This window comes from Dendrobium catenatum, unplaced genomic scaffold (assembly GCF_001605985.2).
Source record: "Dendrobium catenatum unplaced genomic scaffold, ASM160598v2 fragScaff_scaffold_1608, whole genome shotgun sequence".
NCBI lineage: Eukaryota > Viridiplantae > Streptophyta > Magnoliopsida > Asparagales > Orchidaceae > Dendrobium > Dendrobium catenatum.
Genome location: NW_021320070.1, coordinates 2,143,074 through 2,170,185, shown reverse-complemented (window position 1 = coordinate 2,170,185; position 27,112 = coordinate 2,143,074). Strand labels below are relative to the sequence as shown.

General features: G+C 38.6%; 2 protein-coding genes across 5 annotated transcripts in view; one reads left to right on the top strand and one right to left on the bottom strand.

The window, feature by feature from the left end:
* Window positions 1-5,154, top strand: part of LOC110099826 (probable DEAD-box ATP-dependent RNA helicase 48) — a 32,657-nt gene extending 27,503 nt beyond the window's left edge. Inside the window, exons 9-10 of the mRNA XM_020827119.2 lie at window positions 2,653-2,835; window positions 4,145-5,154. Of these exons, the coding sequence (XP_020682778.1) occupies window positions 2,653-2,835; window positions 4,145-4,375 (414 nt within the window). The 3' untranslated portion in view covers window positions 4,376-5,154. The remainder of the gene's footprint in view (window positions 1-2,652; window positions 2,836-4,144) is intronic.
* Window positions 5,155-6,584: 1,430 nt separating this feature from the next.
* LOC110099838 (K(+) efflux antiporter 2, chloroplastic) overlaps window positions 6,585-27,112 on the bottom strand; it is a 65,994-nt gene continuing 45,466 nt past the window's right edge. For all 4 annotated transcript variants that reach the window (XM_020827129.2, XM_020827131.2, XM_020827130.2 and 1 more), the window contains exons 17-21: window positions 8,231-8,297; window positions 7,958-8,134; window positions 7,477-7,533; window positions 7,322-7,396; window positions 6,585-6,965 (exon numbers count right to left, since the gene is read on the bottom strand). In XM_020827129.2, the coding sequence (XP_020682788.1) occupies window positions 6,843-6,965; window positions 7,322-7,396; window positions 7,477-7,533; window positions 7,958-8,134; window positions 8,231-8,297 (499 nt within the window). In that variant the 3' untranslated portion in view covers window positions 6,585-6,842. The remainder of the gene's footprint in view (window positions 6,966-7,321; window positions 7,397-7,476; window positions 7,534-7,957; window positions 8,135-8,230; window positions 8,298-27,112) is intronic.

Genomic DNA, 27,112 nt, shown 5'->3' with positions numbered 1-27,112 from the left:
ATGATTTGTCTGATTTGGTGGCATTTGATGTGACATGGGTTCATGGTGTCACCACCCAACTTGAGTACTTGAAATACCCGGCCGGAACCATAACTGTACGGTAAATTAATTTATTTCAATAATAATTAAAATGATCAAATAAAATAACATCCAAAAACTTTAGAAAGAGCCACTAAATTATCCATCACAAGTTTAACATATATAATTCAGTTCAAAACTATTTCCATTCGATCATATTTGTGTGTACACAAAATATTTTCTATCAGCCATTTATTTAAAATATTTAATTTAATGGGTTGAGTTTTCATCATCAAATCAGCGATTAATTATACTTTTATAATATAACAATAAATAAAAAAACAATATGCATATATATGAGTTATCCTGATTAACCATTAAGTCTTTTATTTAAGAGAAATTTCAAATATGAACACTAATAACATAATTTTTTTTTCATGAAATATTCTTTGATTGTTTGATATTGCGGCATTTGCCAAATCATAACTTTTAATATATCATTTATTTTAGGAACATCGTCGAAGTTTATACTAAATAAGACAAATATTTTCATTTTTACTTTCGTTTTCAATATATTTTTTATTTTACGTGCACGAGTACATTGCTTTGTCATCTAGTACTTTAAGAGGGTGAACATCTGCATTTAAATGCATATACCTTTTTCTTTTATTACATTAGTTTCATCAACATATTTTATTCCTTTCATTTACATTTATACATATATGAATTTCAATAGAATTATTTCACATCTAAAGTGTATTACACACCATTAAAAGGCATTTGATTCCCCCTTTTAATGTAAATTAATATTATAAATATTATCTACTATAGATCAAGATGTCCTGTTTGTAAATGCAGTAAATCATAAAGAGAAATTTAATTGTTATAAATAAAAGTGTAATCACTTATCTCACTTCCTTCTTAAAAGTCAATCCTCCCACTTCAATTTTTTTAAAAAATCTTAGACGGTTATTCCTTAATTCACAACCTAAATATCATGTACATGATTAAGTCAATTTATTTAGATAATTCAAAATTTTATTTACATTAAATTGTTTAATTAATTAATAATAATAAATTTAACTCTTTTGTTAATTTTCAAGAGCAGACTTGCTTGCCTTAACTGCCCTGCTCTTGCCTCACCTGCCTTGTTCAGTTTTTTAATTGTCTAAATACATAACACCAAAGATGTCAAAAACAATGCCAGAAGTGTCGAATATCGTCAAAGACAACATTGAAAGTATTGAACATATTCGAAGATAACGTTGAAGATGAATTAATTAGTAAACAATTCTGATTATGTTTTATAGTCTATTCTATCAGAAAAGAATGGAATGAATTTTCTTTATTACTTTCAATTGTTCTTCCTCTTCATCAAATGAGATCTCATAGTCTGATCCGTCTTCTTCTTTTCTGTCGAATACAATTGCATAACTTAATTAAATCAAATTAAAATCATAATTTCTTCCATTCTACACCAAACAGGAGAGATCTCCAACTCTAAAAAAACAAATTGCAGTAATTTTTCTTTTCCTCTATTTCTGACCCCACCGAACAGAATTGGACTTCTATCTTTTTTCACCGATTGAAGTTTTCTAACAACCCACTTCTTACAGTTGGAGCCAGTTAAGAAGTCGCATGAGAAACATAGTCGATGTATGAACTCTTCTTCTCCTTCATCCACGCCGAACATGATCTGAACAATCGAACCCTTCTTCTTCCTCTTTGATTCCAGCGAACAGGTTTCGTGCCCTCCTATTTGTCAAATAAGATTGCATGGTCGATCTGTAATGCATGGTCGCACGTCTCCCTCTTCTTCTATCGTTTCACACAAACTTATCCATCTTCTTCGATATAAGTCATGAAACTGAAAGCGCGCTCATTCTTCTTCATCTCCTCTTTCTTTGACTCCACCGAACCAATCAAAGCCAAGTTTTTCGTGCAAGGACTTTCGTCGGCTGGTACTGTTCACATTTATTCCCCTGCCTGCTTAAATGGAAGACATTTCGGCTGGACCGATTAAATTGGCTCTTACACATGTTCGACCTTCTTTGAAATTGTCTTATAGTCATAATTTACTCGAGTAAGGTGGTTTTGAATTTTGGTTTTCTTTGCTTTTTAAATATATGTAATTTTGTATATTTTTTATTTCTCAAAATTGATATTATGTTTTGTGCCATTTAATTTAGGGGGTTGTATCCTTCATAAGCTCTCCCATTAAATTAGAAATAATTACACATAAACAAGGACATGGTTTACATTCTTGAAAATGAGAAACTGGAATTTTCTAAATTAGAAACAGTTCACATTTCTGAAAGGTTAACTAGACTGAAAGATTGTGATTTATTTACGTTTTTTTTTCTTACATTTTTAACAGTTAATGCGCACCTGACTAGAGCCCACCCGGATGAAAATTGAACATAGAACTTTATATTTTTCTTGTTTCTCCATTGATTTAGATGTTAGCTGGCTTTCTTTTGTGTAAAATCTGTGGTTATAAAAGGACTTGCTATGCTAAATAATCTAGTGGCTGAAATTATTTTTTGAAACATGTGAGACATGTGATTATACTGTTTTATTATAGTTCAACTTGCATGGCTTCTCCAAGTAACTAAAAACCTTCATGGTCCTCAGGTTGGAATTCCTTCAGATCGTGAACAGTACATACATCGCCTTGGAAGAACAGGCCGTGAGGGTAAGGATGGAAAGGGCATCTTGTTGCTTGCGCCATGGGAGGAATATTTCATGAATGAGATAAAAGATCTCCCCATTGAAAGGAGCGAGCTAACGGAGCTAGGTTCAGATATAAAACAGAAGGTGCAAAATAAGTTTATAATCATTTATGTTCCGGGCAATTTATTCAAGTTAAATTTCCCTCATGCATTTCAGTTCTCCTATCATGCTTATATATATAAGCTTGCACTTGCGCATTTTATTAGTGCAGCTTCGCTTTTGAGAGCCAAATGGCTTCCAATACGTTCTTTTAGGCGTCATTTGAGATGGCTTTCTTACTGCTTCTTAAAGTAGCTTTCTAATAAAAAAATTAAAATTTTTATACTAGAAAGCTATTTTAAGAAGCAATAAGGAAGCCGTCCCAAATGAAGCTTTAGTCTGTTGCTTTTTTTTTTTTTGAACTTTTTATGCTTAACTTTGAATTTTCTGCCGCAATTTCTCTTGTTAAGATCATGCATTCATGCTTTCATTTTTATTGCTTCATTTTTCATCTCCGTTGATATTTATCTTTTTTTTTCTTTCTTATAGTGGACTTTTAAATATCACTTTTTCTTAATGAAAACTGAAATGCAGTTTGAAATAGAGATTGTTTAATTTCTTGTTGGTATCAATAATTAGCTTGTACATTTTATTGTTTGTATTTTTTCTCTTTTGTGTTGCTAATGTTTTTCATTCCTAGTATTGTCCATCCACCATATTATTTAGTTACAATAATACTATTATTCTATCAAATAAGGCTTGATAATGTAGCTTGATCTTATTTGCACATATTTAGTTTTGATAAAATATATTTATTAATCTTTTGCTACAAATATAGTTTTATAACTCGCAAGTAAAATGCACTTCAATTGATAAGTTTTTGCTGTAGTGTCCATATCAGTGTTCATGCGACTTCAATTGTTGTGCATCCCTTACTCTCTCACCTTTGCCTTATCACAAGCTCTCATTTCTTGCCCTCGCAGTGTTTCCTCATCAGCACCTTGCTCTTGACTCCTTGTTTGGATTAATTATTCTGTGTGAATGCCGAACGCCTGGAGACCAAGTAGAATGCGCCACGTCACCTCTTGCTCAGTACTATTGACGTGACTCATTCTGGTTGGTCTCCGGACGGCATTCTGCTTCCGGTCTTCGCACAGAATAATCTCCCTTGTTTGAGCAGCCTCCTTTGCGTCCTTGTGCGTCCTCTCTTGCCGTGCCCCACATCCTACCCCCTTGGCATATTGCCTCACCTCTCCCCCTCCCAAGTTTCGAGAGAGAGAGAACCATATTACAGCCAACAAATATCGCTGTACTTCTGAATTAGAATAACAGTATTTGAGAAGACCATAACGTGAACTCTTGTTTAACCCCGAGCCTCTAATTTTATTTTTGATGCTTAACATGTATTCTGCAGGTTGAACAATCAATTGAAAAAATTGATCTGAGCATCAAAGAAGCAGCCTATCATGCATGGCTTGGGTATTACAACTCTATTGCTGATATTGGCAGAGATAAAACTACACTTGCTGAACTAGCAAACAGGTTTTGTCAATCAATTGGCCTGGATAGGCCCCCTGCTCTCTTCAGAAAAACAGCATTGAAGATGGGATTAAAGGGCATTCCTGGCATTAACATTAGGAAGTGAAACACAAAAATCTCTTTTTTCCATGCTGCTTGCAATGCTCATAATATCAGGTTGTTTATTTCCCTACCTTATGTCTAAATTTAGTTAAGGGGCTGTTTGGCAACAAGTAGGATTTAACTTGAATAGGATTTACTAAATCCTGCAAATCCGGATTTAGTAAATCCTGAAAATGTGGTAACGTAAACATTAAATCCTGGTAAATCCTCTAGAGTTGTTCGACAATGTAATCGGATTTAAGACGGTTATTTGTAACTTGACGTTGGAAGCCAGGTTCCGTTGTCCGCTCTCCCCCTCTTATGCTCCCTGAAATCTGTCGAACTGCAGGATTTAGCAAATCCAGGGTTTACCGCACAAATGACGAGACGGAGAATTTATTCCGCCGTAGCTTCCAATAGCGTCATAAATCCTGTTTGGCAGGATTTAGCGTAAATCCTGCTCAAATCGGGCATAAATCCTGTTGCCAAACAGCCCCTAATACATCTGTCTGCTCGTCTTTTGAAAGAGAAGATCCAACCTTGGAATCATGGAAATCATGAGAGATCGGATAAAGAATTGAGTAGATTAGAAGAGAGGAAGAGAAGAGAGGAAGATTTTTCTTTTTATCTTTGTAAATAAACAATTGAATTCTAATATGCTTGATTATTTTATATGTTAAATTTTTTGATAAAGAAGGATAATAAGCCAATAAGCCTAAGCCTAAGCCATGCTTGGCTCAAGCTCATCAAACTGGACTTGTTTGACTGCCAGCTTAAGGACTGGTTTGGCTCAGTTACAACCCATAGTTTTGTTTTATTTTTTTGTAGATTTTAGCTTTGTGCAGCCTTTTATTTTCAGGATATCTTTAATATGATTACCTTTTGCTCTGTATTATAATTTATAGCAGCACTGTATCCCTCCTTCAAGACTAGGCAAGCTGAAGAAAACAGGAGTTTTGAACAAATGATTTCTAGGATTTTTGTTAGAATAGATTTGTCCGTTAATCACTTAAAAAATGAATATTTTTGCATGTAATTTACAGTGTTACAATAAAAAAATTCAACTTTGTTTCAATATATTATTGTGTTGGCTATTCATGCTTAGTCTTGAGTGTACAGGACGCCTTATTTTCTGTCATTCTGAATGCCTACAGCTGAAAGGAATATGTTCAAATTTTATGAAGTTTTATGATATTACTAAAAATGACGTATATCATATATATAGGGATAAACATCGTAATTTTGAAGGTTCGTATCCTTTTGCTGAACTAAACCAAGCACCGTGAGTAATAATACATGAGCTAAGCATCTGAGTTTAAGAGGTTAGTTTTGATTTTCATAATCTTTGCAAGCGAAATTATTTTTTTGTGCTGGCACTGGACTGTTCGAAAATGAATTAAAATGCATCATGTCATTCAGTATATAGTGTTACATAGTTGCGGTACATAATGATATACATGATCTAATTCACCTATGTATTCACATTGAATATTTTTTTCCTTTATAAGATTGTAAATGAGTCGAATTGAGATCAAGTTGAGGCCAACTCAAAAGGAATTTAGGGGAGTTCATTGGAAAAGGATCAACGAAGGATCACTGGAAAAGATGATCACTACTGATGTCTGCAGCTTGTTATAGAGGGCATATAGTGAGAGTAAATTGCAACTAGAGTATGTTGCATGAGGCATTAAAACGGATCTAGAGGCTAGCAAATTGCCCTGCAAATTCATTCATTGTATAAGACATTGGCTTTGTTGAGCCTGTGGAAGTCAATGCTAGAGTTTACTGGAGAATGGATCAAGAGGTCTCTAACAAGCCAACGAATTGGTGAAACTGGTGACAAAATGGGCTAATAATAATAATAATAAATTTATGATTTCAAATTGAGTAGGTAAATTTGAGCTTGAGCTAGTGACTTGATAAGTTTAACTCAAATTTGTTAATGGTCTATTTCAAGCAGACTTAACTCTAGGGATGAATATAACATTGCAATAATACCTTGGCATAAAAATTTCTCTTCAAAAGGATGAATTATTCTATGCGGACATCAAACGCCATCCAGAGCCCAATAAAAATACGTAACGTAACCTCCTACTTGGTATCGCAGCTTGGTACTGGATGATGTGGCTGTACCTGATTCGCCTCTAAACGATAAGCTGTATCTGATGTCCGCACAAAATAATCTCTCCTTCAATAGAGCAAAAAGCCCAAATAAATCATGTGGTTAACATCAATAAAGCAAGCCTGGAAGAGGTCATCCTCAAGACCTAATTTTATTTGGAAGGGCTGCAAAGCCTCCCTTTCTCTATTTGAAAGGTACGTTGTGCTGTGATTTGACATAAGAAAAGCAACCTAAAGAGGACATTAAGTTTGCATGTGAGCAGTTCATTTCACTATACAAATCCTTTTCAATTAGCTGTACAATTTTCAAAATTCTGGTAAAAATGTTTCTCAAAAACACTTTTTTCTTATAACCTGGTTTACGAGTGTGATCATATAGCCAATGTACCTTCAACAAATTCATCATCATCAGAATCGGAAGAATTCAGAGATTTCGTCTTGGACATTACTCTTGAGAATCCATAGCCCAAGGACCCTCCTCTTGCCTCACATAACTGCAGAAGAAGACTCATTAATTAATTGCCGCATAAAGCAGAGAATGTTCAACAAAGTAGTTCAAGATGTAGCACATGGAAAATGTAAATTAGTTCAGGATATCTTAACCAGGTTGAATTTCAAAATTTTTGAATTTATTTGGAGTACAATGTGTATAATGAATTTTTATATTACACTCATCTTAAGCTAAAGTTAAAAATTTTAAAATCATTTTGATCAAATTCTGATAAGGATATCCTCACAATTTCTTTTTGAATTGAATATTTAATAGGCATATCAGCAGCACAGGAGGAAATGCAGATAACTATGCTAAATGAGAAGCTCTTGAGGAGGCATGAAACGTATTCTGACATACCTCAGTGAGCTCGGAGAGGTGACGGGTTCTGAATTCATTAATAGCTGTTGCAATCTCGGACGTTGGCAGCTTGGCCTGTATGGCAAAAAGGGACAACGAGTGATAGGAAGAACCAAAGGAAATTCGATTACAGCAATTTTCTACTACTACTTTACCTGAGCAAGAACAGCCGCTGCAAGCTGGAGACTTGGTTCCAAGGTCTCTGGGACAACCTTACATTCCAGGTATTTAAATTTTGTCAGCAATATCATAAATAACTCTAGTAAACTTCTCATTCATCTTTGACTCAAAATTACGGGAAATTATTCTGTGCGGAGTCCGAAGGTAGAGCATCGTTCTTATGTTGCGTATGTGCTGCATATATACTACGTATGTGTTGTGTATTTGTAGATACGCAAGTATTTAGTAAGTATTGTTGATTTGCTGCTTATTTGCTCATATCTACATAGACTCAGTAAATATGTAGTGTATATGCAGTACATACACAGTGTATATGCAACAAATACACAGTGCATACGATGCTCTACCTTCGGACTCCGCACAAAATAATTTCCCAAAATTTACACGGGTTGTCAGAAAACAGATGATAATCTTAGATTTGATCTTGAATTTAGTAGAACTCAGGTTGTGACTTACAGCAGTTGCTCCTGCCTTCTCGAGATTAATGCCATGATCAACATCATGGGCTCGAACAAATGTCTTCACATTGGGAAAATATTTGCTAAGGGCCCACACGGTTCTATAGTTAGCGCCAGGTGTATCCAAAGTTATTGCAGCAGCACAAGCTCTTGCAGCCCCAACTTTGTGTAGGACCTAATTACAATAACATTGAGAATTCGGTCTGATCAAATATTGATTCCTACATTCATGGCATTTTATTAGACCTGGTATCAGAAAATTTTGACTAACCTCTCGGCTCCCAGCGTCTCCAAAATATACAGGAAGGTCAAGAGCACGCCCAACTGCTACCCGATCACTATAAAATGCCATGATAAGTTAGCTGTCTTGTTTTAGAATTTTTATGCAGGCTTTGTTTGGTGCAGCTACAGTTAGTGGAAATTTTCTATAAAAAAAGGCGGAAAATTGGCAGGTTCTGTATAAGTTTTGATGGAACATATTTAATTTCATGAGGTTAAAAACTGGCTTTTTATGAAGATGTTGCAGAACCATTCCGCTAGTGCAAGAGGACTATCAACCGCAAAGATCAAAACGGGATAATGTTCAACCTAGTTTAAAATGCGAATAGTTTAAATTGCTAGAGACAGAAATAAAGTGAAATATATCATACAAAAATATAAAACATGTAAATCTTGAAGCATATTATTTGATGAAAAATTGTCTTTATATAAGCATAGAAAAAACGTCCAAAGATCATGTTATATGGGAACCTTTTCTCATATTAGTGAATAATTAATTGAAACGAACTTGCATTTGCTTCCAACAGAAGATCTTAACTTTGCAACATCCCTCGTCAAGTCAGCTGCCTACTGAAAAAAATAACTTGCATTTGCTAGAACATCGCTGGAATCATATTTTAACATGTTCGAATATGGTTCAAGCATGGTTGTTCAAATCATGTTTGATCATGTTTCAAACAAAACTCAAACATGTTTGAACCATGTTGATTTTGGTTCGAGTAAAATTTGAATATGATTTAAAAAACACATTCTCTAGTAATAATTTCACTTTGGCATTTCATATTGATATTTGTTTTCATTTTTCTTATTATGTGATTTTGTAGTTTATGATGATAAACAAAATAATATATGGATGATTTATGACATATTTATGAATTATTTTTAACTTTATGAGTTTTATTTTTTTATTATTATTTTTAGTTGAGGCATACACCTTGATAGGCTTATGCGTCCCCTTGCTAACGAAAAATAAAAGTGGAAACGATGAACACAACATCAAACAAATTATCCAAACATTGCACATTTGACAAAATGGACTATACAATTGCTTTAAGAATGTCAAAATTAATAGAAAAGATCCCTTGTTGTCGATTTGGAGCAAACTAATTTGAAACTGACAAACTATGAGCGCGACATTGCGCAAAATCGCTCGAACTATCCGTTTGGGAAACATAATTGGAATGGCGTAAATGTTTTAGGACACCGATATTGCTTGTCCCCCTTATGTAGAGAAATGAAGAAAAATTCACCTTGCATCAAAATGAGGAATAAATCCTACGTATGTGAGGAATGAAAATTTGGTGAGAGAATTGTACAATTGAATAAAATATTAATTTTAAAAAACATCATCTTTAAATTTTAATATAGAACAAAGAGAGACCAGCGCAAACCCTTATATATAGGTCACCAAGAAAAAAAAACTCTGAAAATCCAATTTGTGTGTTGTTTGTAGAGACCAACGTAAATCAATGCATGTTTTTCTTAGTGTAGCGGTGGAAACTTATAAGCGACATCCACGATGTGGTTGGCATGACAATAAAAACTTACAATGGAACTTATGCCATAGAAATTGCTACAAGATGCACATGACACATAGTGGGCTACATTGTGACTTGCATCATTAAGGTTCAAGTGAAAGATATTATCTGGTTTGCAAATAGACAACATCTCCTCTTAGTTTTTGTTAATTTTCTCATGTTAAGAAAGCTATGATGTTTGCCTAGACATATGCCATAACAAAGCACGATATGACCTATGTTGTAGGAAAGATGCACCCTGGCAAATATCATAATGAAGTGTGATGTGACCTGTACTATTAGGATTCAAGAGCGATATTTTAAGGATTATATACCTGACACACTTGCACAAATTTTGATGTTTATATCTTATAAATACATTAGAGGTATCACTATATTGAAGATTTGAGATGCTCAATTTATAACGAGGTGAAGTTTAGATGCCACAATGAGAAAGAAATAAATATATGAAGAAAGGCATAAGAGAGGGGTTATGAGTTAAGCTCAGGGATCACAAGGGTCAAAGGTAAACCATTTGAAGAAGAGAAAAAAAGATGTGATGGAGAGTGAGAGCGATTGGTCATTGTGAGGGAGAGACAGTAAAAAAGGTTTGTGTGAGATCGAGAGGAGATCAAAGGAAGACAAGTGTTGCAGGCTTTGGGTGCTGGAGAAAAGTGGCATGTCCACCCAAAAATAACAAGAAAATGAGGCGTTCACAGATATTATGGCATGTGCTTGCACAAGGAAGTCGAGCTACTGAGCTTGCATGCAAGCTTCATTTAAAAAGAGAGACAGGGTGAGTGCATGACATGTTATTTCACATAACACGAAGATCATGAAAGTGAGTGCATGTGTGGTGAGGCTTCATGATAATGGATAGGATATGCATAAGAGGACTTGGTGCGAACAAAGTGGCGATGCCGTGCAAGCATTTTTTTTTCTTATTGTTCTCTTTTTAATGATTAACACTAAATTAATAGCATTATCCAAACCCTTAATGATACAAAAGCTAGTTATGAAAAGCAATTTACATAAAGCCTCAAATGATGAAATCAAGCCTTGTCTCTTTAAAAATGGGTATTATTTAGCACCTAAGGGTTGTATTCCATATTCATTATCATGTACTAAATCAAATTATCACAATGACAAATGTATGATATTCTCTCTTTAGAAAAAAAATATTGCCATTTATTGTATTTTTCTTTGTTGTTTCTTCTACTGCCTCATATATATATAATTGTTGTGGGCTAGAATATACGCGACAATAGAGTTAGAATAATACGTCTTAGCGTTGCACGGATATCCAGCTCACACACAGAAAACACAATATTTTTGTGGAAAGCCCTGAAAAAAGGGAAAAATCACGGGGCCTGATCCAGTTGAAAATGATTCCACTAGAACTTGAGTTGGTTACAACGGGCTGACTAGCCTTTAAGGGCGATCAGATTACAAGTAATAATTGTACGACAGAAGTCCGGGTGTCAGGTGATGGACCGGCAGAACTTCGGACTTCAGGTAATGGTATGGCAGAACTCTAGGCCTCAGGTGGTGGACCGGCGAAGGCGAGGGCCTCAGGTGTTAGTCCGGCTAAGGCGAGTGCCTCAGGTGGTGGTCCGGCGAAGGTGAAGGCCTCAGGTGGTGGTCCAGCGAAGCTCTGGCGGTGGTCCGGCAAAATTCCGGCAGTGGCACGGCGAAACTCCGGCGGTGGTCGAGGAGGAGCTTCTTCCTTCTCTTATTTTCTTCTCTTCTTCTCTTCTTGATTGGATCCCCTTTCAAGAGAAATGAGGGATCTATTTATAGGTTTATGGAGTGGCATAGCCCATAAATAGGTGAAAGATCAAAGGTAAATGGGGAGTGGTTGGATGGACGGCCGATACTGAATCCATTGATTGTGGACTATTCGTAAGTCATTTGAAGGCCTTAATGATGTCGGAATTCGGCGATATTGGGCTTGTTGGATTTGTCTCGTCGAGCCGCTCGATTCGACTATAAGCACGTCATGTTTGGAGACCGTTTGGTAATCCAAATTGCGGCTCGAACCTTCAAAAAATGCTTCTAACCCTTGATTTGGACCCATTTGGGCTCGGATTGAGTTGATTTTGGTGTCGTTGGGTTCGTATTTCTAAGACGCTCAGTTTGACTGTAAGTTTGCTAAAATCAAAGTTCAGATGGTCCCAATTTTAATTTTGAGAGTTTTCAAATTGATTTTGCATCAAGATTCATGCTTGATCATGATAATTTTTTGATGACGTATCAGATGCCTCCCTTATTTTCAGACGTCGAAGCTCCAGAAGTCTGTTTATTTATGTGCCGACATTTTACATTGGCCGAATCGCAAAAAATTACGTTCCAATAATTAAAAACTTGCTCAAACTTGATCATAGAGGTCCCGTTGAGCTCTGAAAGTGTCAAAATTGAGTCAGGAACGTCGAAAAACGTGTTCGGGGACCTAAAAAATGTCCTATTTGGGCCGTCCGGGACAAAAATCCGGCCTGGACACGCGTAGGCGGCCGAACCGGCCTTCTGGGCGGCCAGCCGCCGGCTGCTGCCGCTGGCGGCGGCTCCAGCTCTGCGCGGGCGCACGGTTTTAACGCAGCCGGCAACTGCCGGCTATAGTTAAATTTTTTTTTTCTTCAACTTTTTTTTTTCATAACTTCCCCTCACATCTATAAATACCCCCTTGGGGTATGAAAATTTACACCTCTCACTCTATTCGTACAATTGATGCTTTCCCTTGATCCTCCAAGGCCCCTCTCTTTGCAAGGAAGTCCGAAGATCCCCCCTTCTCACTATATTCTTACAATTGAGGCTTTCCCTTGGTCCTCCCAAGGCCCCTCTCTTTGCAAGAAAGTCTGGAGATCCCCCCTTCTCCCTCTATTCTTAAAATTGAGGCTTTCCCTTGGTCCTCCCATGGCCACTCTCTTTGTAAGAAAGTCCGGAGATCCCTCCTTCCCCCAACACCCTAAGTAGGAGAAATGTCTGGTGATCGCCTTCCATCGAGAGATCCTTCGAGGGTAGATGAGACAGCGTCAGCTGTTACGAGTGACTTCCTGATCCTTTTCCACAAGAATTTTCATTTCCCAAATGATGTAGTGACGATTGTCCCTAAGAGGTCCGATCGGGCTAGCCTTCCTCCTCCCGGGTACTTGACTTTCTCTGAGACCCACTTGCGAGCGGGGTTACGCTTTCCACTTGCTGACTTGATCGAAATTTTACGGCGGTGTGGGGTGAATCTATCCCAATTTTCATACAGAGCGATGTTGGTGACTGTGGGATTGATTGTGCTCTTTAGGGATCGAGGAGCTATTCTGATGCCTAAGCACCTTTCACGGATGGGTCGTTTTACTAGTGACACGTATGGGCGTGTAACATTCAGATCCAAATGGTTAAATGTACATGCCCGTGATCCATCAAAGAGCCGGGCCAGTACATTTTTCTTTGTGAAAAATAATTGGGGCCTGATGGATAAGTGGGGAAGATGAAGGATCTGACAGCCTCTCTACATGTCGGGGAAGAGGACATAATGAGGATCCTCAAGGTTCCTGACATCGAACATCTTCTATTCAAGGTTCATCAAATGAATAGATACACCGAGGAAGAGTTCTTTTGTTCAAGGTTGGCCTGTCGTTCCCAATGTTTAAAATTGTTTATTTGGATATTGAGGCGTTTTTCATTCGTGAGGCGAGGCATAAGCCTCAAGGCGTTTTGAGGCGTAAGCCTCCAAATCAAAAGATTGCAGCCTCAAAATCAAAAGATTGCGTAAACATAAAATGATAAATTTTTTATATATGAATGAGTGAATAATATAAAACATAAAAAAACATAAGTTATGAAGTGAAATCAAAATATCTCAATAATAAGACAACATGAAATATAGTTCAACTCTAAATTTTATCTTTCCCAAATCCCAATATTTTTTTTCATTAACATATAATTCCAATTTCCAAAAATAAATAGCAATTACATATCACATAAGAACTCATAAGTCATCAGCATTGTCATCACTAAGGGGTTCTTCATTTGAATCATCATTATGGTGAACTGCTCTCTCCCATTCCTCCTCTCCTATAGAGTCCAATGTTAGACATTTACTTCAAGATTTATATAAGTTTTATAATATATATAGCATGAGACGTAAGCATGCCAGTGAGGCGAAGCGGGCCTCAACCAAGTTGAGGCGCAAGCCTCATTAAAAAAACTTGAGGCGTAAGCATCGAGGCATTTTTTACTAGAATTCCGCAAAGACGGGCCTTAAGGCGAGCCTCACATTGCGCAATTTTAAACCATGGTCATTCCATGCTGGAAGGTCTGATGCAAGGATGTTGAAGCCATCTTCCAAGGTTCCCTAGCCCCCTGCCCCAGCTTCAAATGTGGCTCCTAAACGACCGGCAAGAGGTGAAGACCCCCAGATTTTAGGGGAAGAAGAGGTTGGAGGGGACTGCGACCAATACCGATAAAGCTCTACCTGACTCTTCCCTAGCCAAGTTCCACATCCCTGAGGATGTCTTGAACCATCAATGTATCGGACACCGCAAAACTGACGATGTGGTGAGTAATATATTCCCAATGCATTTTCTCTTTTTCTTCTGGGGTGGATTATAACACACTTTTTTCCTTATTTCAGTTTTTATACCTTGGGATCGAGCTCACCAACGCTTTGAATGAATGGAACAGTGAATTTGTGAAGATCAAATATATTCAAGGAGAATTCAAGCGGAAATACGATCATAAGACCGAGGAGATAAAAGTGCTTGAAGAGGAGTTGAGCGAGTGCAGGACTGAGTATGCCAACCCAATGCACTCCTTATCTCTTCAAAATCGGCAGGCAGATCGGCATCAAATTGATATGGTAGAGGCATAAGCAACAATCACCCGGCTTTTGAAGGATCAAAAGGCCTCCAAACAGAAGATAGTGTCGTTTAAGGCGAAGGATAAGAGGTCCCAGACTCTTATAACTGAGAAGAAGTCCGCTTTGTCTGGCCAGAACCTTCAAGAATCATTGAAGATTTCAAGAAATCCATAGCTTTCAAGACCATCATCCAAGATCACGTTCATGAGGCTTGAGACCATATCTATGATATAGAAGTGAAGGCCTTGGAGCAACAATATATTGATGATGGATTCATCCGGGGTTTTTTGAAGGGAGTTCACTTGATGCAGTGGAAGACCGAAGTTCAAGTCGAAGGGGTGACCCCTAGCCAGGCTTCAAATGACTTTCCTCCAGACTCTAATGGCGATGAAGTTGAGAGTGAGCCGCAAAAGGCCTTTGTTATTGATGTGGATGATGAGGCTGTAGATATTGAGTAATTTTTTATTTTATGCTATTTGTACCGCTTTATCTTTCTTAGCGATTGTGATGTATTAGATGTTTATATTCATATATGTAATCTTATATGATTTAATAGAAAATTGTTGATATTTTTGTTTGACTAGTGAACTTTTCAGTGCCCTTATTCAACCTGATTTTATTATGCTTGTTTAAGGTTCTTGACCTGTCTAAGGCTTTTAGTTAATGCGTTTCAACTTGTGTGGAGGAGGTTAAGAGAATCCACTAAGGATGTATGACCTATCCGAGGTTATATGTCAGAGCATCGTTTGATGACTCTAACCTATGTGGAAGAGGTCGACATAATCCATCGAGGATGTGCGACCTATCCGAGGTTGTTTGCTAGAGTTTTCTTGATGGCGTTAACCTGTGTGGAAGAGATCGGATCGAATCCCCCGGGGACTAATCATCCAGTGATTGAGGTGCAACAAAGAGCGCGTATGTCACGACCCGACCCGGTTAGCTCGTGTAGATGAGGCGGGAACGGAATCGGACGTTCAGAACATTTCAATCATAAAAAAACATGTATTTAAAAATATAAAAGACTTCAATAGGAATTTAAAAACGCCTTTAAAATTTCCCAAGCATATATTTAACATTTCAAGTCATAACAAAAGAGAATTCATATATACAAGGTGGTTACAAAACTAAACTATTAATGTCAAAACCATCCAAAAAGAAAATTAACTACAACTAGGAAAACATCAAAAGAACCTGTCAGCCAGTATACATCGACTGTAGGTGAACCTTGGGTGTTCCGCCATCACCTACGAGTAGGTTCTCCTGAAAAGTATCCCGAAACTTGGGAGTGGGAGTGAGTTACGCTCAACAAATGATAACTATATCTAAAGTTCATGTGCAATGAAGAAGAAAATAATATGCAAGTTGATAACATATGCTTCTTTGTCTCAATGTAATATGCTTAGTGTATGTCAAATGCCATGTGCTATGTTTACCATAATGTCTTGAATCACATGCTTAACATGAGACTTATTACATTATATGCTTATCCTTTCTTTCATTTCATGATATGTTTTTCAATGTCATGCTATTCATTAATATGCTTATTCTTTTATTTGTATCATATACATCCGTACCGGAGTATCGAAATTGTACTGATCAGGTACACATATTTAATGGCCATATCATTTCTCTTTCTTTTCGTATTGCCTCAAAGGGCCATATTTGCTCTAAAGAGACTTATTGTGCCAAGACACCATATTGGTACTCCGCCTCAACATGCACAAACTTTGCATTTTAATATCATAACATAAAATGATAATATGAATCATACATATGATGTATTTGATTAAGCATGAAGATGATGCATTTGATTTAGCATAAAATTGAACGTTTTAACATATGAAGAGCTTTCTATCCATATAAACATATGATTTAAGCAAGTACTAAGTGAACGTGGCATATAAGCATTTGATTACACATGAAAACTTGTAAAGTACTATGTAACTTTTATGTAAAAGCTTTCTATCTTGCATGCTAACATGAACATAATGAAATGACATAAGGGAATATACACCTAATAAAAACAAACATGTACTCTAGAATGTAGTGTCACTTATCTTAGGTTTTCTTCGCTAAGCTTTCCTTGAATCAACCTTGTCTTAGGTTCGACCTAAATAACACAATTACTAACAATAATTATATATTCTCATTAATCGTTCATTCTCTAAATTTTCCTACAAACAATGCGACTATATAAATATGCTTAAAGATTTAGTATTAACCTACACACTTAAATCTTAATACTAAGACCTAACCTAATGCATTTTCATCATATCCCTTAATTAAATACATTTAATTGAAATTTTCAGTTTAGTTAAATTTAAAAATTAAAAAATAATTTTTTTGATAAAAAATGCATTTTCTCATAATTAGAGCCTTCCTAAGACCTAAAGGATCAACCTTGGTAAATAAGTTTTCACAAAATCTCAAATTTCAAAAAAGCCTTAATATTGAAACCTAAAATCCTTTGAAGAAACCTTGCATTTTCATAACTAAAAATTATTCCTAAGCCTTCCCTAACCTTCCCTCCAAAAGATTTTAACATTTCAATAAAACCCTAATTTGAAATTAAATTTTTTTTAAGAAAAATCTCATGATTTCATGGAGAAAAGCATTTCCTAATTCTTCTATATAACTTTTCTTTTAAGCCTTAGAGTTTTGAGTAAACCCTAAAAATCAGTCTCAAGAAAACTAAGAGAAAAATCCATTATTCTTGCATGAGAAACTTATCTTTATCTTTATCTTCCTTAGCATTTTCCTTCGTTTTCCCCCTAATTTCGCCGCCGGAGAGTCGACATTCATCGTCGTTTCCCTTGCACCCGCCGCCCTTCTTCTCCTCTCTCTCGCGTGCGGCCGAAGAAAACAAGAGGGACAGAATGGATCGGCCCCTAGGAGGATGAGGACTTAAGGGATTTTTTTTCTTAGGTGGCTTATTACGCATGTACCCTCCCTTTCAAGCTCATGAGGGGTAAAATAGGCAAAAATGGTTAAAAGTTACTTAAACGAACTTTGACAATTTTTAATTTCAAATCCGTGCGAAATTAGGTATATGTTCTTTATATCGCTTCGATCGGAATTTCATGTCGAATTTAATAAAATTTATTTTGTCCAATTCCGACAACATTGAAATTTCACCTAAATTCGTCGCGGCGCATCGAAATGCGTGTGATGCATTCGAACGATAAATTTCGGGTTTTACAGCGTATGTGTCGAATCAAGGATATAAAAATTAAGTGACACCCACCTAGGGTGTTTGACCTTCCGAGGTTGTCGATTAAAGCATTATTTAATGCTTTTTAACTTGTATGGAAGAGATCGGATCGAATCCCCCTGGGATTGATCATCCAGTGATTGAGCTACAATAATTATTGTGTGTTGCTCGAATCAAAGATTTCAATATTGAAGTTCACAGCTTGTATGAATCTGTCAATACGATTGAAGAAGGCAATACTACGAAGGAACATAGTTTTATTATATTAAACAAATGCATACATCCCTGATATAACTTAGGGATGAAAAAGTTACCACAAACAACAACAACAACAACGTTCAATGCCGAAGACATACAACACTGAAGACATAATACTGAAGACATATAATACTTAAAACAAATAGCACTACTGTGCTTTACTTATAGTACTTGCAGAGATTGTCTACATTCAAGGTCCGAGGAAGTATCTTTCATTCAACATCCTTCAGTTTGAAAGTTTCGGGCTTCACAACAGCTGCTACTAAGTATGGACCCTCCTAGAGGGGGGAGAGTTTATTTCATTGAGGGCTTTTCCTACCGCCTCGATGCTGCGCAGAGCTAGATCTCCAATCGATATACGTCGTGGTTTCATCCTTCGATTATAGTGAAGGACAACTCTCTGGTGATATGCAACAACTTTAAACATCGCCTCATCTCTTGCTTCTGGAAGGTCTAAGCTGTACCTGAGTTTTTCGTTGTTGCCGTTGAAATCAAAAGTTTGGACCTTATGGGACTCCAATGTCAACGAGAATAACAACTTCTGTGCCAAAGCAGAGATTGTATGAGATTTCTCCTGTTGGAGTTCTTGCGGTGGTATAGGCCCAAAGGATATTTGGGAGCTCATCAACCCATTGCCCTCTCCAACTGTGTCTTCAATCCCTTCAGAATAGTCCGATTAGTGACCTCCGTTTGTCCGTTAGTCTGAGAATGGGCCACAACCGTGTGTACTAGCTGAAAATGGAGATCTTAGCAAAATGTGGTGAAGACCCTTTCAGTGAACTGTGTTCCGTTATCGGTGATAACTTTCGCGAGAATGCCAAAACGACATATTATGTTCTTCCATAGGAATTGTTTGGCATTTGCTTATGTGATTTTTGCCAGAGGTCCTGCTTATACCCACTTTGTGAAATAATCTACAGCCAAAATGAAGAACTTTCGTTGACTCGTGGCTAAAGGAAAGGGTCATACTATGTCAATACCCCATTGGGCGAAAGGCCAGGGACTCTGTAATGTTGAGATCTCTATGGCGGAAAAATGGGTGAGGTTGGCATGTAGCTGACAAATGTTACATTTTTTCACAAGCTCTAGCACATCCTACTTCATCGTTGTCTAGTAAAACCCTTGTCTCATGACCTTTTGGGCTAGCGCCCTTCTCCCTAGATGTTCTCTGCAGATGCCTGAATGTACTTCTCGGAGTGCATAGTTCGCCTCTGAAGGAAATAGACATTTGAGGTATGGCCCCGTGAAAGATCGTTTGTATAACTCTCCATTAATAATAGTGAAATTTGCTGACTGCCTTCGAAGTCATACTGCCACTGTCGGGTCTTTAGGAAGAACACCCTCTTGTAAAAAGGTGAGAATGAGGTAAATCCAAGAAGCTTCTTTCGATTCATTTATTGATTGAATTATTCATGGGCCTTGAATGCTCGAAAAGTGGATCTCCTCAATATACTTTCTTCTGAAAATGTCTCCTGTCATAGAAGTGGCCAGCTTGGAGAGAGTGTCTACCCTGACATTCTTCTCCTGAAGGATATGGATGACTGATGCTTCGTTATTTGGGTCAACAAGAATTTAACTATCTGGTAATACTGGGCCAATAATGGATGGTGGGCGTCAAATTCTCCCTCCATCTGAGAGGCGACTAGTTGGGAATCAATGTGAACCACCAAGTCCTGCACTTCACAATCAATTGCCAGCCTCAATCCGGCAATCAGAGCCTCATATTCGACAATGTTATTTGTTACCGGGAACTTCAATCTAAGCCCATATTCGAGTGTAGCTTTCTGTGGGGAGATTAGAAAAATTCCAGCGTTAGCGCCGGAACTCTCAGAAGCTCCATTAACATATAAGGTCCAGCATGAGGAGGAAGGAGGCACATCTAACAGTTAATACGGGTATAGTTAGTACATTCGACCACAAAGTCGGCAAGCACTTGTGACTTGATGTCAGGTCTAGGTAAGAACTAGATAACAAATTCTCCAAGCTCCACTGACCATTTGATCAATCTTCTAGATGCCTCGGGCTTTTGGAGAATTTTTTTCAATGGTAGGTTTGTATAGACCCCGATCGTATGTGCTTGAAAATAAGAGCGTAACTTTCTGGCAGAGAAGATTAATGTCAAGGCTATTTTATCTGCTAATGGGTAGCGTGTTTGTCTCTGAAAGTATCTTGCTAATATAATAGACTGGGTGTTGAACAATATTATCTACCCGGACTAAGACCGAGCTTATAGCCTGGGAGGAGACGGCCATATACATATACAAAATTTCCCCTGGAACTGGCTTTGAGAGCAGTGGCGGTGAGGCTAGATAAATTCGAAGTTGCTCAAAAGCCTCCTGACATTCGTCAGTCCACTAAAATCTTAAGCTACGAGCACCTCTTAGGACCTTGAAGAATGGCAGATATTTATCTCCTAAGCGAGCTAGGAAACGAAAAAGTGTCGCAATCCTTCTGTTTAACCTATGGACTTCTTTAATATTTCTAGGGGGTAAGGGCCTTGATCTTCTTAGGGTTGGCCTCAATCTCTCGATGGGCAACCATGAACCCTAAAAATTTTTCTGAGGCCAGTCCAAATGCACATTTGGAGAAGTTGAGGCGCATGTTATAAGATCAAATGAGGCAGAAGCATTGTTCCAAGTCAGAGATATGCTGAGATTTTTCGAGGCTTTTAACTAGCATATTGTCCACATATACTTTCATAGTTCGTCCGATAAGGTTCTTAAAATTTTTATTCATTAAACGTTGATATGTTGCCCCCGTATTATTGAGTCTGAATGACATTACTAGATAACAGTACAACCCCTTATCTGTTTGAAAAGATGTCGCCTCCTCATTAGCAAGATCTATTTGTATTTGATTGTATCAGAAGTAAGCATCCATGAAGCTTAGCATCTGATGTTCGGAGGTGGCATCAACTAACTGGTCGACACGGGGAAGCGAAAAACTGTCCTTGGGGCAGGCTTTGTTGAGATCAGTATAATCTACGCACATTCTCCAAGCTCCACTTGCCTTTTGAACCATAACGATGTTTGCTAACCAAGCGGGATAGTGTACTTCCCTTATAAATCTTGCATTTAAAAGCTTATCAACCACACGCTCAATTGCCAGTAGACGATCTGGTGCAAAGTTTCACTTCTTTTGGATCACTGGCTTGTATACCGGGTTGATCTTGAGGGAGTGCATGATTACTTCAAGATTGATTCCGGGCATATTAGCAGGACTCCATGCAAATATATATTGGTTTGTACATATAAAGTCTACATATTTCTTCTCTTCATCTGAGAGAAGTGATCCGATCTGTACTGTTCTTGAAGGGCGCTCATCTGATAGAGAGATACAAGTAAGATCTTCTACAGGGGAGGCCCCTTGAAGGATATCTTCATTTCGGAGGTCGAAGTCCACGTTACTTAGAGTAACTGATGCGCGTGGTTGAGCCTATCTAAAATAGCAAGATTGTGCCACTTGTTGATCTCTACGTACTGTTCCAATCCCCGCAGGGGTAGGAAACTTCAGCTTTAAGTGGGGAATTGAAGCAATAGCCCCAAAGATTGTTTGGAGTGGCCTTCCAAAGATTTTTTGTAGGTCGATTTTGATTTCACTACAATGAATTGGATAGAATGCTCAACTTGTCAAGGGAATTCTCCAAGTACAACCGGCAGACTAATGGTTCCTTCTACTCGTACAGGTCGATTGTCAAATCCATATAGTGGACTGACAGCAGGTTGGAGTTTCTCTCTGGGTAGGCCCATGTTAATAAAAGTGAAGTAGAATATGACATCTACTGAGCTCCCATTATTAACCAAGATCCTTTTAACATTGTAGCACGGGTCGCCAATTCCCGCGCTAATCACCAGTGAATCTTGATGAGGGGTCTTTATCCCTTCTAGATCGGACTCCTAGAAGGTGATGGAGTGATAAGTATGAAGCTTCTTTGTTAGTGGCTCCTTGCTCTCCACAATTAAAACTTGACTAAGCTGGTTTTGATTTCGCCAACTATTTGGTGATTATTTGCCAACTGCCTTTGCTGTTGATTATGCCCTTCAGCCGGACCGACCTCATCTCGAGTTGGTGGATTCTTGATAAATTGTCGGAGATATCCTTGTCAGATCAATCTCTTAATTTCTTCCGTGAGTTGACTGCATGCTTCAGTAGTGTGCCCACGGCTGCGGTGAAAATGACAATATTGCTCCTGGTTTCCCACGTTGGGCTTCAAAGGGTGTGGCCACTTTACGCTTTCCTGATCCCGGATGACCATCAATACATTTACTCAGGATGTATTAAGTGGCGTGTACTCCTTTTCTTGGCGAGGCTCGTTGCGGCTGTGAGGGTCGAGGAGGAAGATTGTAATTTACCTGCTTCTTCCGTTGCGAGGATGGATTCTCCATCCCTGGTGAATTTTTACGCTTCACAGTTGTTTGCTCATATTGTTTCCTATGAGCATTAATGGCTTCTTCGGCAGAGATTTGGGCATATACTAGATGGATTAGATCTGCATATGAATGGAACGTATCTCATATGAGTGCCGAGTAGAAGGAGCCAGGGCGAAGCCCTCTGAGAAATACACTTCTAAGTAACTCAGATATACCCCTAGAATTTGCTTGGTTTCCGTGGAAAATCTTAGAAAGTATTCTTTGAGAGATTCACCCTCATTCTGACGTATCCCTGAAAGATGGGAGGAGTCTTTAATCATTCTTCGATTGGCGACGAATTGTTCGACGAATAATTTGGCCAATTTAACAAATAGTGGAATGGACTGGGTGGGCAGTGAATAGAACCACGTCCGAGCTTGCCCTTTAAGGGTGGCAGAAAAAACTTAACAGAGGAGCCCATTCGGAGCCCGCTGGATATGCATAATGGTGCGATATTGATCAATATGCTCATAGGTGTCCGACATTCCATCGTAAGTATCGATATTCGGAAGTTTGTATCCTGCTGGAATGGGGTGTTGGAGGACAACTTCAGTGAAGGGTGACTTCTGAAAGTCTCGTTGACGAAGAGATTGCCTTATATCTCATGTGGGGAACTCTTAGACTAGTCTTCATAATTCATGCTGTAAGGTATTACAGGGGAGTTCAACGATGTGCTGTTGGGCTAAGTCCTCAGGCACATCCGGAGGAATGTGATGCTGGCGGCCTGCCCGCGAAGGATGGGTAGAGCTTGTCGTGTCAACAAGCTCATTTTCTGGATGTGTCGGAGGGCGCATCCTTTGGTGGAAGGGGAACCTCGACATGAAGAACATCTTCAAATCCTGGTGGATCTCGAGGGAGAAGAATATCTTCTTGGGGTGCTAGTGTCGGTCCTCGAGTCTCTCGTAAGAGTTGAAGGATCTCATTATGAGACTCCATCTTTCTGATACGATCTTCCAGGGACGGTCCTGAAGTCCCTTCTCCGGCAGAGTTTCGACCACCGGGGTAAAAAGAGGCAGATGCCTAGCGTCCCTGATTCAGGGATTGATTCCAGGATTGATGTGAATTGGAGCAGGAGGCTCCCAAGATGCGATGGCTACGCCTGTTGGCCATTGGAGGAGTACTTAAGATAGTGGGATTGACTTTTTCCACAGACGGCACCAAACTGTTGCAGGCTAGAATATACGCGGCGGTAGAGTTAGAATAATACGCATAACGTTGCATGGATATCCAGCTCACACACAGAAAACACAAGATGTTTTACATGAAAAGCCCTGAAAAGAGGGAAAAACCACGGGGCCTGGCCCAGTTGAAAATGATTCCACTAGAACTTAAGTTGGTTACAACGGGCTGACCGCCTCTAAGGGCGATCAAATTACAAGTAATAATTGTACGACTGAAGTCCGGGTGTCAGGTGATGGAACAGCAGAACTTCGGACTTCAGGTAATGGTATGGCAGAACTCCAGGCCTTAGATAGTGATCCAACGAAGGCGAGGGCTTCAGGTGGTGGTCCGGCGAAGGCGAGGGCCTCAAGTGGAGGTTCAGCGAAGGCGAGGGCCTTAAGTGGTGATCCGGCGAAGGTGAGGGCCTCAGGTGGTGGTCCGGCGAAGGTGAGGGGTCTCAGGTGGTGGTTCGGCGAAGCTCCAGCGGTGGTCCGGCGAAATTTCGGAGTTGGTCGGGCGAAAATCCGGCGGTGGTCCAGCGAAACTCCGGCGGTGGTCGAGGAGGAGCTTCTTCCTTCTCTTTTTTTCTTCACTTCTTCTCTTCTTGATTGGATCCCCTTTCAAGAGAAATGAGGGGTCTATTTATAAATTTCTGGAGTGGCATGGCCCGTAAATAGGTGAAAGATCAAGGGTAAATGGGGAGTGGTTGGATGGACGACCGATATTGAATCCCTTGATTGTGGACCATTCGTCAGTCATTTGAATGCCTTAATAATGTCGGAATTCGGCGATCTTGGGCTCGTTGGATTCTTCTCGTCGAGCCACTCGATTCGACTATAAGCACGTCATGTTTGGAGACCGTTTCGTAATCCAAATTGTGGTTCAAACCTTCCAACAGCACTTCTAACCCTTGATTTGGACCCGTTTGGGCTCGGATTGAGTTGATTTTGGTGTCGTTGGGTTCGTATTTTCGAGACGCTCAGTTTGACTACAATTTTACTGAAATCGAAGTTCGGATGGTCTCAATTTTGATCACATAGGAACATGTGATACTGAAGCTTGTATAGACGGTCTTGAAGCGGATCAGTAGAATCGCCTTCAGTAGGAATCCATCTGTCCAACGGGAGTGGGACGTCAGGATTATTTTGATCGCTTTCTTCCTTGAATGTAGCCATATTTTTGGTATTTTTCATTTTTTTTGACAGACTCAAAAAAGACTCAAAATTTATAAGACTCATAATAAGATTCACGACACAACACGACTTGACTTGACAAACTTAACAAACTAAAATAAAATTTAACAAACTATAACTTGACAAACACAACCTAGGACTTCCTAACACGCTCTGATACCAAATGATGCGGGCAAAAATATAGGGGTGCCTATACCCTTCGCCCACAAGTAAAGGGAATGGACTTCTACCGACGAAAATGACTTTTAAAGACGAGAAAAGGGAAGAACAAACTCTTACATTTCAAATAAAATGTAAAAATTAGAAATCAAAAGACTTACAACAATGACTCTTGCAAAATTTAACCGACTTACAAACTTTGACTCGATCACTTGACGACACCCTAAAGTTGCTTCACTTAAAGAAGAATGATACAGGTGGAGTGACACTTGCGAAGAGATGAAAGAGGTTAGAAGCCCGAGAAGAAAGGTTGGAAAGAGCCCGCAGGATTTCCAGAAGGGATGAGAAAGAAGGGTGGAAAGAGCCCGCAGGATTTCCAAAGCAAACCCGCAGGTTATAGCTTTTCCAAAAATAACATATCATTCACTTTTTTTCAAACATTATAAATCCTCCCATATTTATAGGTATGAAAGAGGAATACCAAGAGACACCTAATAAATTCCCATATGAATTCTAAACATCACATAGCATTAAAATACCTAAAAAACATCCACGGGAACCAAGGAGACTGCCCGGAACCAAGGGGCACGGTCACGGGAAAGAGCCCAGGCACGAGAAAACCAGTAACCGGCCGGAATCCAAGGGGGCAAATGCACAAAATACTAAAGGCCATGGAGGAAGCCAATAAGCCACCTCATGGGAAAAGAAAATCTTGGAATTCCAAAGGCCGGTTTGGAATTCCAAGAGACAAACATGATTACTAACATAAAAAGCATAAAAATGTTGACCTCTGTGTAATGCACAAAAGAAACAAAAAAAATCAAATCAGACCAAACCTCATATCCACGAAACCGACAGGAAATCCCGTCAAAATCCCTGTACATTCGGCGCCGTTCAAGGATTTTTGCCTAAATCTCGCGAAAGCTCCTCGATGCTCTCCTTCCTCGCGTCGTTAAAAGCCCAACGAGCGAAGCCTTTAGGGCTCTGCTTCCGTCGCTGCTTCCACACGACCCCACTCTCTGCCTTCACACGCGAGCCCCAGTCGCTGCTTCCTGATCTCCTCTCGCACGAAGTTCCCGTCCGAACACCTCCCGTAGCCTCTGCCCCTTTCTTCTTTAACCTGAGAGAGAGAGAGAGAGAGAGAGAGAGAGAGAGAGAGAGAAGCTCCCACCTTGCCTTTCTTTCTTCCCCAAGAGCCGAAGCCGACCTCCATTCCTCTCCTCCGACTCCTCCTGTACCGAAGTCGAGCTCCACAAGACCCAGGCCAATGCTCTGCCCGACCCTTTCCGGCTCATGCCCGATCCCCTCTCATAACCGTGCCCTCTCACTTAAAACCTAAACTCACCCAACTCATCTCCTCAACTCAGCCACTCACCTGACTCAGTCCACTCATCCCCACTTAAAACCTAAAGTCCACTCAACTCACCTCACTGAACTCATCCCGACTCACTGAGTTCACTCAGCCAACCCTCTCTACTACCCAACACTTAGTTGATTAGGTATTTATTTTTGCTTTATTAGTATTTTTTTATTATTATTATATTTATTTGAGATTATTTATAATTAGTTTATACTTAATTTCAAATTAAATTTATTTAATTTATAATTAATATTAAATTAAGATATAATTAGTTATACATTAAATATAACTATTTATAATTAATTATAGGTTAAGTATGATTAATTTATAATTAATCTTAAATTAAGTATAATTAATTATATGATAAATGTAATTAATTATAATTGATTTTAATTAATTATAAATAATGTTTAGTTAATTTGTAATTAATTTTAAGTTAAATATAATTAGTTGTAGCTTAAATATAATTAATTATATTTAACTTATCACTAATTATAAACTAATAAAACACCGGAACGACGACGAAACGACGAAGAAGAAGGGGAAGAACAAACTCTTACATTTCAAATAAAATGTAAAAACTAGAAATCAAAGACTTAAAACAATGACTCTTGCAAAATTTAACCGACTTACAAACTTTGACTCAATCACTTGACGACACCCTAAAGTTGCTCCACTTAGAGAAGAAAGATACAAGTGGAGTGGCACTTGCGGAGAGATGAAAGAGGTTAGAAGCCCGAGAAGAAAGGTTGGAAAG